Below are 12957 nucleotides of genomic sequence, written 5' to 3' on the forward strand. Positions count from 1 at the left end.
TCTGTGACAGATGTAGCTGCTCGTCTGACAGCTGTGGCCTACGGCAGCAGCCACTCTGGGTGATCTCTTTTCAGGGAGTCAGTTCTGTATGTGGTTAGCATACAGTTCCCTACCACTTGCATGTTTGTATATTTGTATTTGTTTAAGACAGGGTTTCTCTGTGTAGCCCTCACTGGCCTGGAACTCAGAGATTTGCCTGCCTCTGTATCCCAGGTGCTGGAATGAAAGCCATGTGCCACTATACCCAGTTCATATGTTTTTAATCTCCGGCCCACTGCTCTCTGCCACTTTCATATTCTTGCTACCTTTTCCCTGGCTTCTTTTCCATCAGATTAGCTAGTAGTTGGTCAAGAGGTGTAATCAATTTTAGTAATAATTTTATATAAATGAATTTAACCTTGATGTTTGCATAAGCAAATTCTCACTGAGAAAGCAGATCTCTAACAGGGCAGATAATGCTTTCTGATGAAGTACATTGAGTTCTGTAACTGGTTAGGCTTAAAAGATTTTCTACCATGAAAATATTTTTGGATGACTGGTGAAACAAAAACATCCCTCTTTATCTGATTCATTTCAGTGATTGAGGTGAAGTTTCAAAGCCCGGGGGGCTATGCCAGTTTGCTTTCTGTTGCTGACTTTGTTCATAGCTTTTAATATGCAGGTGGGGAAAAGGTCTTGTGGTACTTTGACATTGTGGGGGGGGAGGTCATCAAAGCAAACAAGAGCAAAAGAAAGGCCATTGCATTTCTTTAGTGACAGCTGGTGGGGACAGGAGCGCTCATGGCTAATATATCCAAACAGCACTTTTGAAAAGGATGCAAAGTTCTGTCACCATTGCTTATTATTTTTTTAGGTTTGACTCCGAAGGACAAGCCTTAGATGGCGTTTCCATCTCTGACCTCAGGAGCGGAGGCACTGGAGGGAGCAACACAAACTGGAAAACTTTGTATGAGGCTAAATCTGAGAACCTGGGCCAGGGTGACAAGGTACCTCACAGAAGCCCAAAAAGCAACAGGGGACTAAGTTTTTAAATCTGGGGGCTGTGTTCTCATCAGGACCCCAGAGCACCAATCACTACTTGGTGGCGGCTCTGAGTCCCTACTGGTGTAAAGGCTGTGTGTGGTGGCCTCTGGTGTGAGACAGAAAAGTGAAGAGTTCCTGGACACCGAGGCTCTGCGATGTGGTGTGAACTGGCCTCAGGTCCATGTTGGTTTTTTGAGCAGAGTGTGATTCAGGCTGCCGAGCACCAGGCAGCTCCTCTTAGGTTTCAGCCTGAGTCATAGGACTGGTTCTGGTGTTTGACTTTGGTTGCAGCGTCTGTCTCGGTGTTTATGTCATGATCCTCTTGCCTTGGTCTAACCTGCATTCTATTGGGTCTCTGAATCATTTATTTCTCTCGCTGCTGCTCCGTTTTTGTTGTCGTGTACGACACAGGTTTCCTCCTGCAGTCTCCCTTCACTGTGCACACGATCCATCACTGTCATCCTCAGCAGCTTGTAATGCTATTACGGGACGTCTTGAGAATTAAGCACTGGCTAGATTCCGTTTCTCCTGTCACCCAGTTGCTCCCTTAAACCAAAGATAGACAGTATGCAGTCAGAACTGAGCATACAGGACACTTGTCTGCACTCAGACTTTAAAATCAGGCTTTGAGTCTGAATTTAACCTGGAAATACAGAGAAACACTTTAAGCATTCAACTAAGATTTATTTCTCTACAGATTTTTTTTACATTCATTTTGAGTTATTTTTTATTTGTGGATAGGACGTTCATTTTCCACTGCAGTATATGGAATTCAAACTCAGCCTTCCCTTTGGGTCCCAGGGACCAGACTCAAGCTATCCAGCTTGACAAGCAAATGCCTTCACCCCTGAGCCGGCATATCGGCCTAAATTTTCTTTCTTTTTAATGTTTTTAGTTTTACATGTATGAATTTTTTTCCTGAATGTGAACGACTGGTGCCTGAAGGGTCATCAGAGCCCCTGGAACTGGAGTTGTGAGCTACCATATAGGTACTAGGAAACTGAACTTGGGTCTTCTGTAAAAACAACCAGTGTTCTTAATGGTTGATCCATCTCTCCACATGTATTCAATTATGTGGAGACCCTCACCTTTAGCGTGCTAGGCAAGCTCTTCCACTAGCTACACCCCAGCTCTAAAGCTGTCTAAACTGGATGCTAGCGTGGTCTTTTTAAATGGCAGCATTGTTTTGCCCCTCTGGTTTGAGACATCAAGTAGATCCAGTATGCGCCAGGCAAATGCCTTTAATCCCAACACTTGGGCAGCAGAGACAAGTTTATCTGTGAGTTCGAGGCCAGCCTGGTCTTCATAGAGAATTCCAAGATAGCCAGGGCTAATAAAAATGGCCTAGTGGTTAGTAGCTTAGCTCTGAATTCAGGGTATACCTGGATTTTGCAGTTACTTGACACTACCAAACCAAAACTGAACCCATGTGAAAGACCCTCAGGGAGGACCTTCCCTCAGGTGGAGACCCCTAGACCCAAGGAACAGTCCGAGACAGACCACTGGCTGCAAACGGCAAGAGGTTTCTTTATTGAGAGTACACAGGTACCTGAGGGCAGCAGAGTCTATTCGCGCCCTCAGGCTAGGCAGGGGGTCTTTTACTTGGCAGAAGCAGGCTAACAGAAGCAGATGCATGGTTACAGGGATCCCATTGGTCCTTTCAAATGCGGCGAGGGGTTTACTTGAGGACAAACCCCCTGGCTCTTGGCTGGGGACACAAACGTCTGATAACAGCTGACTAGGCTCTATCTAGGGCATATGCGGTCTTCCCCAGAACTCTTCGTTCCCCTCCTAGGCCAGATATCTGACCGCAGATATCCTGTTTGGTAGCCTAGGAGTACTGACCTTACCCTGAACTTTGTTTTAAAGCCTTGCAAAATGGCATAACAGCAGCTAAGCTGGTTTCTTTCACATGGACTTAAGAACTTGTGGGGGTCCAGAGGTGAAGCAGGTGTTCACCCAGAGCCTTTAGCGTGACTTAGTCCTTCTGGGCTACTTAACTGTTTACAGGGTTTTAGTCATGGGTACTTTGACATTCTCTTGAACTTTTTTACGTCCAGGAGTTGCCAGTCAAGGCTGTGAACTCGCTGTCTGTTGTTGCCGATAAAATTTTATGGCACTGGGCAATGATGGTGCACAACTTTAATCCCGGCACTCGGGAGGCAGAAGGAGGCAGATCTCTTAAGTATGAGGCCAGCCTGGTCTACAGAGTGAGTTTCAGGACAGCCAGGGCTGCACAGAGAAACCCTGTCTCAAAAAGATTTTTTTATTGAATCATCCTCATCGTGTTGTCTGTGGGTTGTCTTGCCCCACAGTGTCAGTGGAGACTGACTCAATGGCTTGTTGATCCTAAAGTTTTTCTCTGACTTGTTACAGGAAAAACTTACTGATCGCTAAACATAAGGGTATAAATCACTGTCATTGTAAAAAAAAAAAAAATGGTGTGCTTAGTCAGCAAGGTGACTCAGTGGCTAAGGATGCCTGACCCCAAGCCCGACAGCCTGAACTCCGCCTCAGGCTCACGTGACGAAGGAAGATCACCAGCTCCCACAAGTTGTCCTCCGGACTGCATACATATCCTGTGGTATATGTGCACGAGTACAAAAACACATACACACATAATAAATACATGCTTTTTTTTTTTTTAAGTATTATGTGCTGGCTGTTGAAGGCACTTATTCTGCTATCTTCAAACTTGAGTTCCCTAGCACCAGAGTGAAAGAGAGACCTAACTCCTGAAAGTTGCGCTCTGGCCTCCACAAACACTGGCACATGTTCACCTGCGTTAGTGTGCATGTGATCTTTATACACATGGAGATACGCATATATAACAAATAACACGTTAAAAGGATTGTGTGGCCAGGTGTGGTGGCTAAGCACTATAGAGACAGAGGCAGGTAAGTCTCTGAGTTCAGAGCTAGCTTGTGAGACATTGCCTGAGTGCTGGTTTACTGCCTCTGGGTTTGCATGGAGCAAACACAGAGTGAACAGTCCTGCATAATCGGGCAGTGAGTGTGGGAACTAGAGCACATACGCACTTAACATTTGCAAGTAAGGGCAGCTTCGAGTGGCCTGTTGCAGACCCAAGTGTAGCTTGCTGATTGGGTCTGTGATCCTCCCCCCCCCCCCAGGCTGACTATTTCAGCACCGTAGCTACGGTGATGTTTCTTCGCAAAGAGAACTGTATGTACCAGGCCTGCCCAACCCAGGACTGCAATAAGAAAGTGATTGACCAGCAGAATGGGTTGTACCGCTGTGAGAAGTGTGACCGGGAATTTCCCAACTTCAAATACCGCATGATCTTATCGGTAAGTGGAATGGTTAGTGAGAAGCCTTACGGTGTTCACTGACTGTCATTGGTAAGGGACTCACAGACGAGTTCGTGTTGAGGAGTAAGGGCTTTGCCCTGGCTCAACAGCAGCATCCATGCTGCGTTTTATGCCCAAAAGTTGCATTGAGCTGCCCTAGCCAGTGCGGCCCTCAGTGATCACAGTGTGGTGGTGCTTGCCTCTTGTTGTGAAGATAAGTTAATTTGAAATTGCATTTCCGGAGAGCAGTAATTGTACCTATTTTTCTCGTGGATACTCTTGTTTGTTTCAACCTTAGTGGAACTGACTTTAGAGGAGTGTGCCAGAGCACGGTTGTTGCTCCTTTACTCTGCTTTGGTTTACTTTGATTTGACGGTAAGTAATGTGTCCAAACCTTAAAAATGTTCCTGTTTCCTGAAACAGAAGCCACCTACAGGGAATTTATCCTGAAGAAATACTCAGCAGTATTAGAGCTGTGTGAAGTTGTTTACTTTGAAAAGTTGGATTTGGCTCTAATGCCCTTCTGTCCTGTTGTTACTTCCTTTAGTGATCACTAAAGGAAGCCACTCTAGTGAATAAAAGACTATGAAGGCCTTCGAATTTATCTCTTTTAGGCTGGGTTGTACCTCAATGTATGACGCATTACAAGTATGGAATTCTCATACTTGTAGGTGGGTGCAGGAGGATTAGACATTCAAAGTCATCCTCAGCTACATGGCAAGTTCAAAGCCAGCTGGCTAGCTTGGGCTACATGAGACCTGGTCTCAAAAATAAAAAATAACCAGTTAGGCAGTGATAGCTCATATCTTTAATCCCAGCAATCGGGAGGCTGACACAGACGGATCTGTGAGTTTGAGGCCAGCCTGCCTACTGAGTGGGTCCAGGACAACCAGGGCTACACAGAGAAGGCCTGTCTCAACAAGTAAAACAAAAAGAATTTGGAATTGAATATAGCTGTCATTGAAGTAGTTACAGTGCCAGGGGGAGGTGAGAAAGGTGAGTCCTGGCCAGGCCAACTCAGCAAGCTTTCTTGGCCTTCAGCAATTTAATTTAGACCTTACATCTACTGGCAGACATGTCATTGTTTCTGTCACTTGGTAGATCTGGTGACAGGTTTGAAGGTCTTTAATACAGGCTCTGAAGTTAACTGTGTTGCTCAGTAGTGACTTAGAACCATCTCGTGCAGCTCTTTAAATTAAAAATGTGGGGCCGGGGAGATGGCTCAGCAGTTAAGATCACTGGCTGCTCCTCCAAAGGACCTGGGTTCAATTCCCAGCACCCATGTAACAGTCACAACTGTCTGTGACTCCAGCTCCAGGGGATCTGGTATCCTTACACAGACATACATCAGGCAAAACCCCGGCGTATACACACACACACACAAATTTTTTTTTAATGCCTGCAGTGGGTCTTAAGAGATGCTCAGTGGGCAAAGCACCTACCTCCCAAGCGTGAGGACCAGCATCGAGTGAGTGAGGTGACTCGGGCTTAGGCCTGCAGCTCACTGGGCATCGGCCTCGCCAGTTGCTGAGCTCTCTGTTCACTCAGAGCCCCTGTCTCAGAAGGTGAGAGGACAGTAACAGTAGAAGACACTCAGTGTCAGTCTCTGGCCTCCACCTGAAGCACATAATACAACACACACCATAAGAAAAGATGTGTCAATGTGAACTCGGCCTGTAAGGTGGGCCTGCTTAGACCACCCAATAAGACTTTGTTTTTTAAAAATAAAACAACTGAGCATGGCAGCATATTTCTGTATTCTTGGCATCTGTGGTGGGGGGCAAGAGGAGTCCAACGCCAGCTTTGACTACACAGCAAGTTTGAGGGTAGATTGGGTTGCATTATATGCTATCTCTAAAAACTGAAAGATGCGAGATGTGGAGATAGAGAGAAAGGATAAATAAGTAAAATAAAATAAAGAGATTCCACTCTTGCCATTGGAAGCGCATTTGAAACTTCCAGTGCAAAGCCTTTGCATCTCGAGGAGGAGCACAGTCTCATGCATGCTTCCGCATCTGTGGGGGTTTAGTTAAATCACATCTCTGGAAGACTGAGCTAAAGCACATTTTAAACTTCTTCCCATGGCGTCTGTCACAGCTTTTAAAAGACTGGCATAGCATCGCCTGCACTTAACAGTGAAGCCTAGCTTAACCCTGCCTCCCTTCAGAGTGCTCAGAGCATCTATCTGTACAGCCTAACCTGCTTTATGATAAAAGGATGGAGCAGCTCGTATGATTTATTGGATACTATACTAAAAATGAGTGAATTTTTAGTACTAAATTACTAAAAAAGGAACAACAGAAACAGGACACTTCTTCATATAAGGGGGAACCATTCAAAGCGCTGAAAGTCAAGGGCTGTGTGTGTGATGGCCCTTGGAAGTTACTTTAGGTAGGAAAAGGTAATCTTCCCTTGGAGGTTACTTTAGGTAGGAAAAGGTAATCTTCCTCTCCTTGGGTGTCTTCCTTTTTTATTTATTTGCTGAAATCATAGAGTTGTGTTTTTTAGGCAAATGTTGCGGATTTTCAAGAGAACCAGTGGGTGACGTGTTTCCAGGAGTCTGCGGAGGCTATCCTTGGACAGAATACTGCGTACCTTGGGGAGCTGAAAGAAAAGGTTGGCACCTGGTTATTAGCTCTGTGATAGCGCTTGTTGTGCTGCTGAACTGTTTACTGCTTGCTTCTTTGAGGGTTGTATGAGCTCTCATTGTATAGCTCATCTAACAAGGGATAATGAATCGGGGAACATAAAGGAACTTTACACAGAGGCACAAACCACCTGTGTACTAGTTACTGTTTTGTTTTGTTTTTTACACATCAGAGCTGGTGTGCCTGCAGTCTAGAGCCATAGGTGTCTTCTGAATAACTCAAAGTTCAGGCATGCTCTTTTAACCTAGTAAATATCTTCTAGATAGATAACTTTTTCAGCTCTTGGAATAAGTGCACATCTGGGGTCCTTGCTATTTCAGGTTGTCAGATGGAGTTCTCACAATCTGACTTTGTTTTAAAGATCAATTTACATGCTGTGGTGATGATTCCTGCCACTTGTCTCAGCACTTGTTTTGGGCCAAGATAGTTTGCATAGTGAGTTCAAGGCTAGCCTGGACTGCATAGCAAAACCCTGTCTTAAGTATAGATATCTGTATCTTTATATCTCTGTGCGTGCGTGTGTTGGGACACTTGATTGCTCGGTGAGTAAAGTATTTGCAATGCCATGCAAGCCTGATGACCCAAGTTCCATGACTGGAACCCATGTGACAGTAGAGGGAGAGAACCAGCTCCATGAAGTTGTCCAACCTCCACGTGTGGACCTGTGGCATGCACATGCACACAGTAAAAACAAATAAATCCTTTTTTTAAATTACTTATTTCACCTTTACTAGTTTGCCTTTTTATACATTAGATTTACTTAATGCAGATAATGGGTTACTGATTATACCAGACATAAGAAAGATACTTGCTGAGTTAAAACAAAGACTAGGCCGTGGAAATTGGCACCTATCTACATCCTGTGTCTTTTTCCCCTCCATTTCCTCCATGTTGATGGGACACATGTAAAGACCACAAAGAAAAGGAGTTGCTGCTTGTTTTGACATGCTGCTCTTACTCTCTCTGCTCCTGCCCTTGCCTCCTTCCTAAATTCTCTGTGAGGGCTCTGAAAATAGGCTTTTCGCAGAAATAACTGGGATTGACTTTTAAAGTGCAATAGTCTTTTATCTGTTTTGCCCAGTTCTCTATTTTCATATCAGATTTTCAGGCTCCAGGCAGCCTTTCAGGATTTTTATGAGCTTATTATAGTTGACTGTTCTTCCCTGGTGAATAAGGACATACAGGAACCTCAGGAACCATGATGTTCTGGGAATATGTGTCTGTGCTTCCCTTGGCCCTAAAGAGTAATGGCGTCCGGTTTAAGTTTTTGAAGATTTAACACATTATTTTGTTTATATGTTGAAAGTCCAAGGAATGACTTTTTTCCTCAAATATCACCTACAAAAAGAAGTATGTGTGATAAAACTATTTTCATACCCGTGTGACCTACAGGGATACTTAGCTTATATGAAATGTTAGTTTTATGTAAAGTTTTAAGTTCATGTGTTTTATGCCTAAGCAGTCTGAGGCAGGAGAATGCCAACTGGGCAACTTAGTAAACATGGTCTCAGAAGTTAAAAACGGGGGGCGGGGGTGCTGAGTATCCCAGTTGTATCATCCCACCACACCCCCAGTCTAAAAGCCAGCTTCTTAAAGAATCACAACAAAGTAACCAAATCAGATGGCATTTAAGGGGTGTCAGAGGAGGAAGGCATCTTCCAGCCTTTTCCTGGTGTTGCCCGCTCCACCCATCTCCTCCACAGCTGTGCATACAGAGGCTAAAATGAGTAGATCTGTGGTGACCTGAACGTTTTTCTTTGTGATGCTTTTGCCCATCCAGTTCTTTTGTTTTGTTTGAGACAGCCTCACACTGTAACCCCAGCCAGCTATGTAGCTGATGCTGGCTTCATGCTCACTGTAATCCTCTTGCCTTAGCCTCCAGAATACTGTGATTACAGGCATGGGCCATGCCTGATTATTATTTTTTAAATTGGCGCTAAGTTCTCACTATGTAACCCTGGAACTCAAAAACCTTTGCCTCTCCGGTGCTGGAGTTGAAGGCTTGTGCTACCAGACCCAGCTCCTACTCAATTTTATTTTATTTTGTTTATTTATTTTGGTTTTCAAGGCAGGGTTTCTCTGTAATGGCCCTGACTGTCATGGAATTTTCTTTGTGGACCAGGCTGGCCTTGAACTCATAGAGATCCATCTGCACCTGCCTCCCAAGTGTTGAGATTAAAGGTGTGAGACACTGCCGTGCACTCAGTGTTTTTATTTGATTTCTATGTGTTGTACCTGCTTGTATGTATGTGCACCACTTTCCTGCCTGGCACCTGAGACAGGAGAGGGCATCAGGTCCCCTGGAACTGGAGTTACAGGTAGCTATGAGCCACCATGAGGGCTCCAGGAAGGGGACTCTGGTCCTTCTCAAGAGCAATGTGTGATTTAACCACTGGACCCTCCTACCCACTTTTTTTTTTTAAAGATTTATTTATTATGTATACAACATTCTGCCTCCATGTATACCCGCACACCTGAGGAGGGCGCCAGATCTCAGTACAGATGGTTATGAGCCACCATGTGGTTGCTGGGAATTGAACTCAGGACCTCTGGAAGAGCAGCCAGTGCTCTTAACCTCTGAGCCATCTCTCCAGCCCCTCCTACCCACTTTTTAATTCACAATGAGGTGCTGGGGTTCAGGTTTCTTCCCCCACAAGTATTCCAAATCTTAATTGTGTATCCTAAGAGTATTTTTTAAAAATTAATTATGGTAAAATTAACGTATAATACCATAATATGTTGTTTTCTTTTTCTGTTGTTACTACTTTGAGATACATAGTGGCATTAGTCCCCTCTCAGGCCCCTGGCTCCACCCCGTCTTCCCACATTGCCATTTATCCATCCTGAAGGGCTGCACCCTTGAGCAGCAGCTCCCCAACTTCCTTCCCCAGCACTGGCAGCCGGGGTTCTGCTTCTGTGGGCCTATTAAAGTCTGCTCTCAATTCCACACATTGAGCCAGCTAGGGATCAAAAATATTTGGGGGATAAGTTGCACATTTATTGACCGTGTGCAAATTATGTTTCCTTATCACTGTTCACCGGCCAATCCATGTAATGCTCACATGATATTTACATTTGGTATTACAAATAATCTACAGATGATTCCCAGCATACGGGCGGGCGAATGTGCGTGGGTTCTGTGTAAACCATTTTACATAAGGAACTTGAGTATCCTTGGAATTCAGTGTCCACTGGAGGTAGGGCTCCCAGGTCCAGGCGTTTAAATACTGAAGGGAAAACAGTACTTCTAAGTAAAGTGTTTTGATTTTTGATAAAGTTCTACTTAAACAGTTTTATGTGATAAAACACCTACAAATTATTCTTTCCTGAGAAATTTCAGCCCACTAGGGTGATAATTTCTCAGCCTTTTCAACAGTTTAATAGGTATTTTCCAGTAGTTTCCATGTGTTGTTTTTACAGAACGAGCAGGCGTTTGAAGAGGTTTTTCAGAATGCCAACTTCCGATCATTTACATTCAGAATCAGGGTCAAGCTGGAGACCTACAATGTAAGTAAGGTCCCGGGGGCAGAAGGCTGTGTCGGGAAATTGCTTTTGTTGACCACAGCAGCACTGAGTGTTAGTGTCAGGGAACTACCCACAGGTGTGAGGCCCGTACATGCGTGCTCATGGAATCTGCCTGCACTTGGGTGCTGTTACTAACGGTGTAGATTTGGAAGCCAAACTCGGGTTTGCTGTCTTGTCTGAACACTCTGGGAAGAAGATAGTATGGCCTTTTCTATTACAGGCTTATGAAATTTTTGTTGTCTCTGTACTTCTAGAAAATGTATGTGGACTCTTGTTTTTCACAATTTACATTCCAAAAATGTATTAAACAAATACTATGTGCAGATAAAAGTATCTTGACGAGCCTTTAAATTAGCCCCAATGTTATAGAGTTGCATAGTTGTAATAAATAGCATTTACTAGGCAGTCACTGTCCTGACCGCTGGCCATCTCTTATCTGCTGATCCTCACAGCACCTTCTGTTGTTCGAGCTCTTCTTGCCCATTTTTGACGATGGAAAGATGTAGGCATACAGAGAATGGGCTTCTGACCCTACAGTCATGGAGTAGCAGAGCCATTGGAAATCTCAGGACATTTTGTAGTTAATAAGCATGTGTACACATGAAGGCCTCTAGCTAGACTTGTGTGCTGCTGGCTGTCACCATGTTCTACTCAGAGGTGCGGTTTAGTTCCTGGAGACAAGCTGAATGAGATTCTGTCAACTCCCTTGCAGCCACCAAGTTTACACATTCTGAATTACCATCAGCTTGGTGGTTGTGTTGATTGTTGGTGGGATACAGTCATTAAGGGAGATCGTAGGGTTACTCTCTTCCTGGTGTGGACAGGGATGGTGAAGGACAGACAGATAAGCTTGCCCAGAGCTGGAGCAGAAGCCAGATTCCTGCTGCTGCGGGTACTTTTTCTACATAAAAGTGAGCTTTTAGGGCAAGTTAGCTATCTGCTCTAGGCTCCCGCTGCACCCATATAAAGACAATAGAGACTAGAGACCCCTCCACTTCAGTAGGATACTGGGTCTGAGCACAAAATGCCGAGGATGGGCAGGGGGTCTGTAGAAGGGATCTGAACACTGACCCATTGCCAGGAATTCACAGCACTTCCTCTAGGAATGACTAAACTTCCCTTTTCCTGCTGGACTCATTGAAAGCAATGAAGCAGAGAATGGTATCTTCACTGCTCCATGCCTGGCTGTCCCACTCACAAAAGGCTTTTCTCTTTTCAAAGGACGAATCTCGAATTAAGGCCACTGTGATGGACGTGAAGCCTGTGGACTACAGAGACTATGCCAAGAGGCTGATCATGAACATCAAGAGGAACATATGATGTGAGCAAGTGGTACTGATGGCCAGAGTTGGAAAGTAAAGAACGGAAATAGAACGGCTTTCTTCCCACCCGAGTGACAGCCTCACAGTGCAGAGCCGCTCAGCGCAGGCAGCATACTTAGCACCAGACCCTCCCTTCTTCAGGCTTTTGTCGCCTTTATTTACTAAGATTTTGTTATCGTCAAACAGGAATTATGTCATAAGTAATTGACCCTACTTTGTGGATAGTGAGGTAAATTATGTTACTTGGGTTTGCTTTTCCTATGGTGGCACCTTTATGTCTTGGTTCTGCCTGGGGGAGTGAGGATGGGGGAGAGCCCAGGTGTTTAGGGGCTGTGTCTTCTGGAATCAAAGGCTCACTCTTTCCAAGGTACCACATGGTTATTAATGCTTGGAATGGCAAAAGGGTAGAATTATTAATCAAAAGCCTATCGTTAATATCTGAAGACTGTCCTTCCTTCAGGGTTTAATAGATTTAATAGACTGAGTCAGATGGGTCTGATATTAATCAAAATTGTCTCTTCTGAGGATGGCTGATAAGCATTGACTTGCCGTCCCCCAGGGACATCCAGGCAACTACAAAGCATTGCTTGAGTTTTCACTTCAATTAATGTTGCATTTGGTTGCCAGATGCACCAACTTTACCTGCACATTTTTTTCTTGCATTCCTATATTTTATTTTTGATTAAAGGTGTGTTAAATAGAGAGAATTTTCGAAAGAAGCCCTTTGTTTCCCTTGCTTTGTTTGAATAAACAGTATATCTTTGTTTGTGGATCCTACTTTCTTTGACTGTGAAGGGTTCTTGTAACTGGAAAGCAATTAATTAGCCTTCGTAATAAATAATCACTAGGGAAAGATGTTAACTCATTACTATCTTAAGAGATTAGGATGAGGCCTGGAGATCATTCTTACAAATGTGTGCAACTCTGAAATGCATCTTTAACAGAATGAAAACACCACAAAGGAAAAGCCATTGTGCCCAAGAAAGCTGATGATCTGGCACTTTGGGATTTTATTGATGTTTACACAGCAGCCTAACACCAACCAGGCTTTGAAATGTGTAGACAGTGAGCGAGGAAGAAAACAGTAATTATGCTACTAGGCTTTTCATTCGGCAAGAGCATGCTTGCTCT

The 12957-nt window shown here is 44.3% G+C and overlaps 1 protein-coding gene across 1 annotated transcript in view; it reads left to right on the forward strand.

The window, feature by feature from the left end:
• Rpa1 (replication protein A1) overlaps positions 1-12590 on the forward strand; it is a 54018-nt gene extending 41428 nt beyond the window's left edge. Inside the window, exons 13-17 of the mRNA XM_050128753.1 lie at positions 854-986; positions 4155-4331; positions 6840-6947; positions 10400-10486; positions 11726-12590. Coding sequence (XP_049984710.1) covers positions 854-986; positions 4155-4331; positions 6840-6947; positions 10400-10486; positions 11726-11824 — 604 coding nt within the window. The 3' untranslated portion in view covers positions 11825-12590. The remainder of the gene's footprint in view (positions 1-853; positions 987-4154; positions 4332-6839; positions 6948-10399; positions 10487-11725) is intronic.
• The last annotated feature ends 367 nt before the right edge of the window (positions 12591-12957 follow it).

The sequence above is a fragment of the Alexandromys fortis genome, unplaced genomic scaffold, assembly GCF_014885135.2.
Source record: "Alexandromys fortis isolate MF-2015 unplaced genomic scaffold, M_Fortis_MF-2015_v1.1 scaffold_80, whole genome shotgun sequence".
Classification (NCBI taxonomy): domain Eukaryota; kingdom Metazoa; phylum Chordata; class Mammalia; order Rodentia; family Cricetidae; genus Alexandromys; species Alexandromys fortis.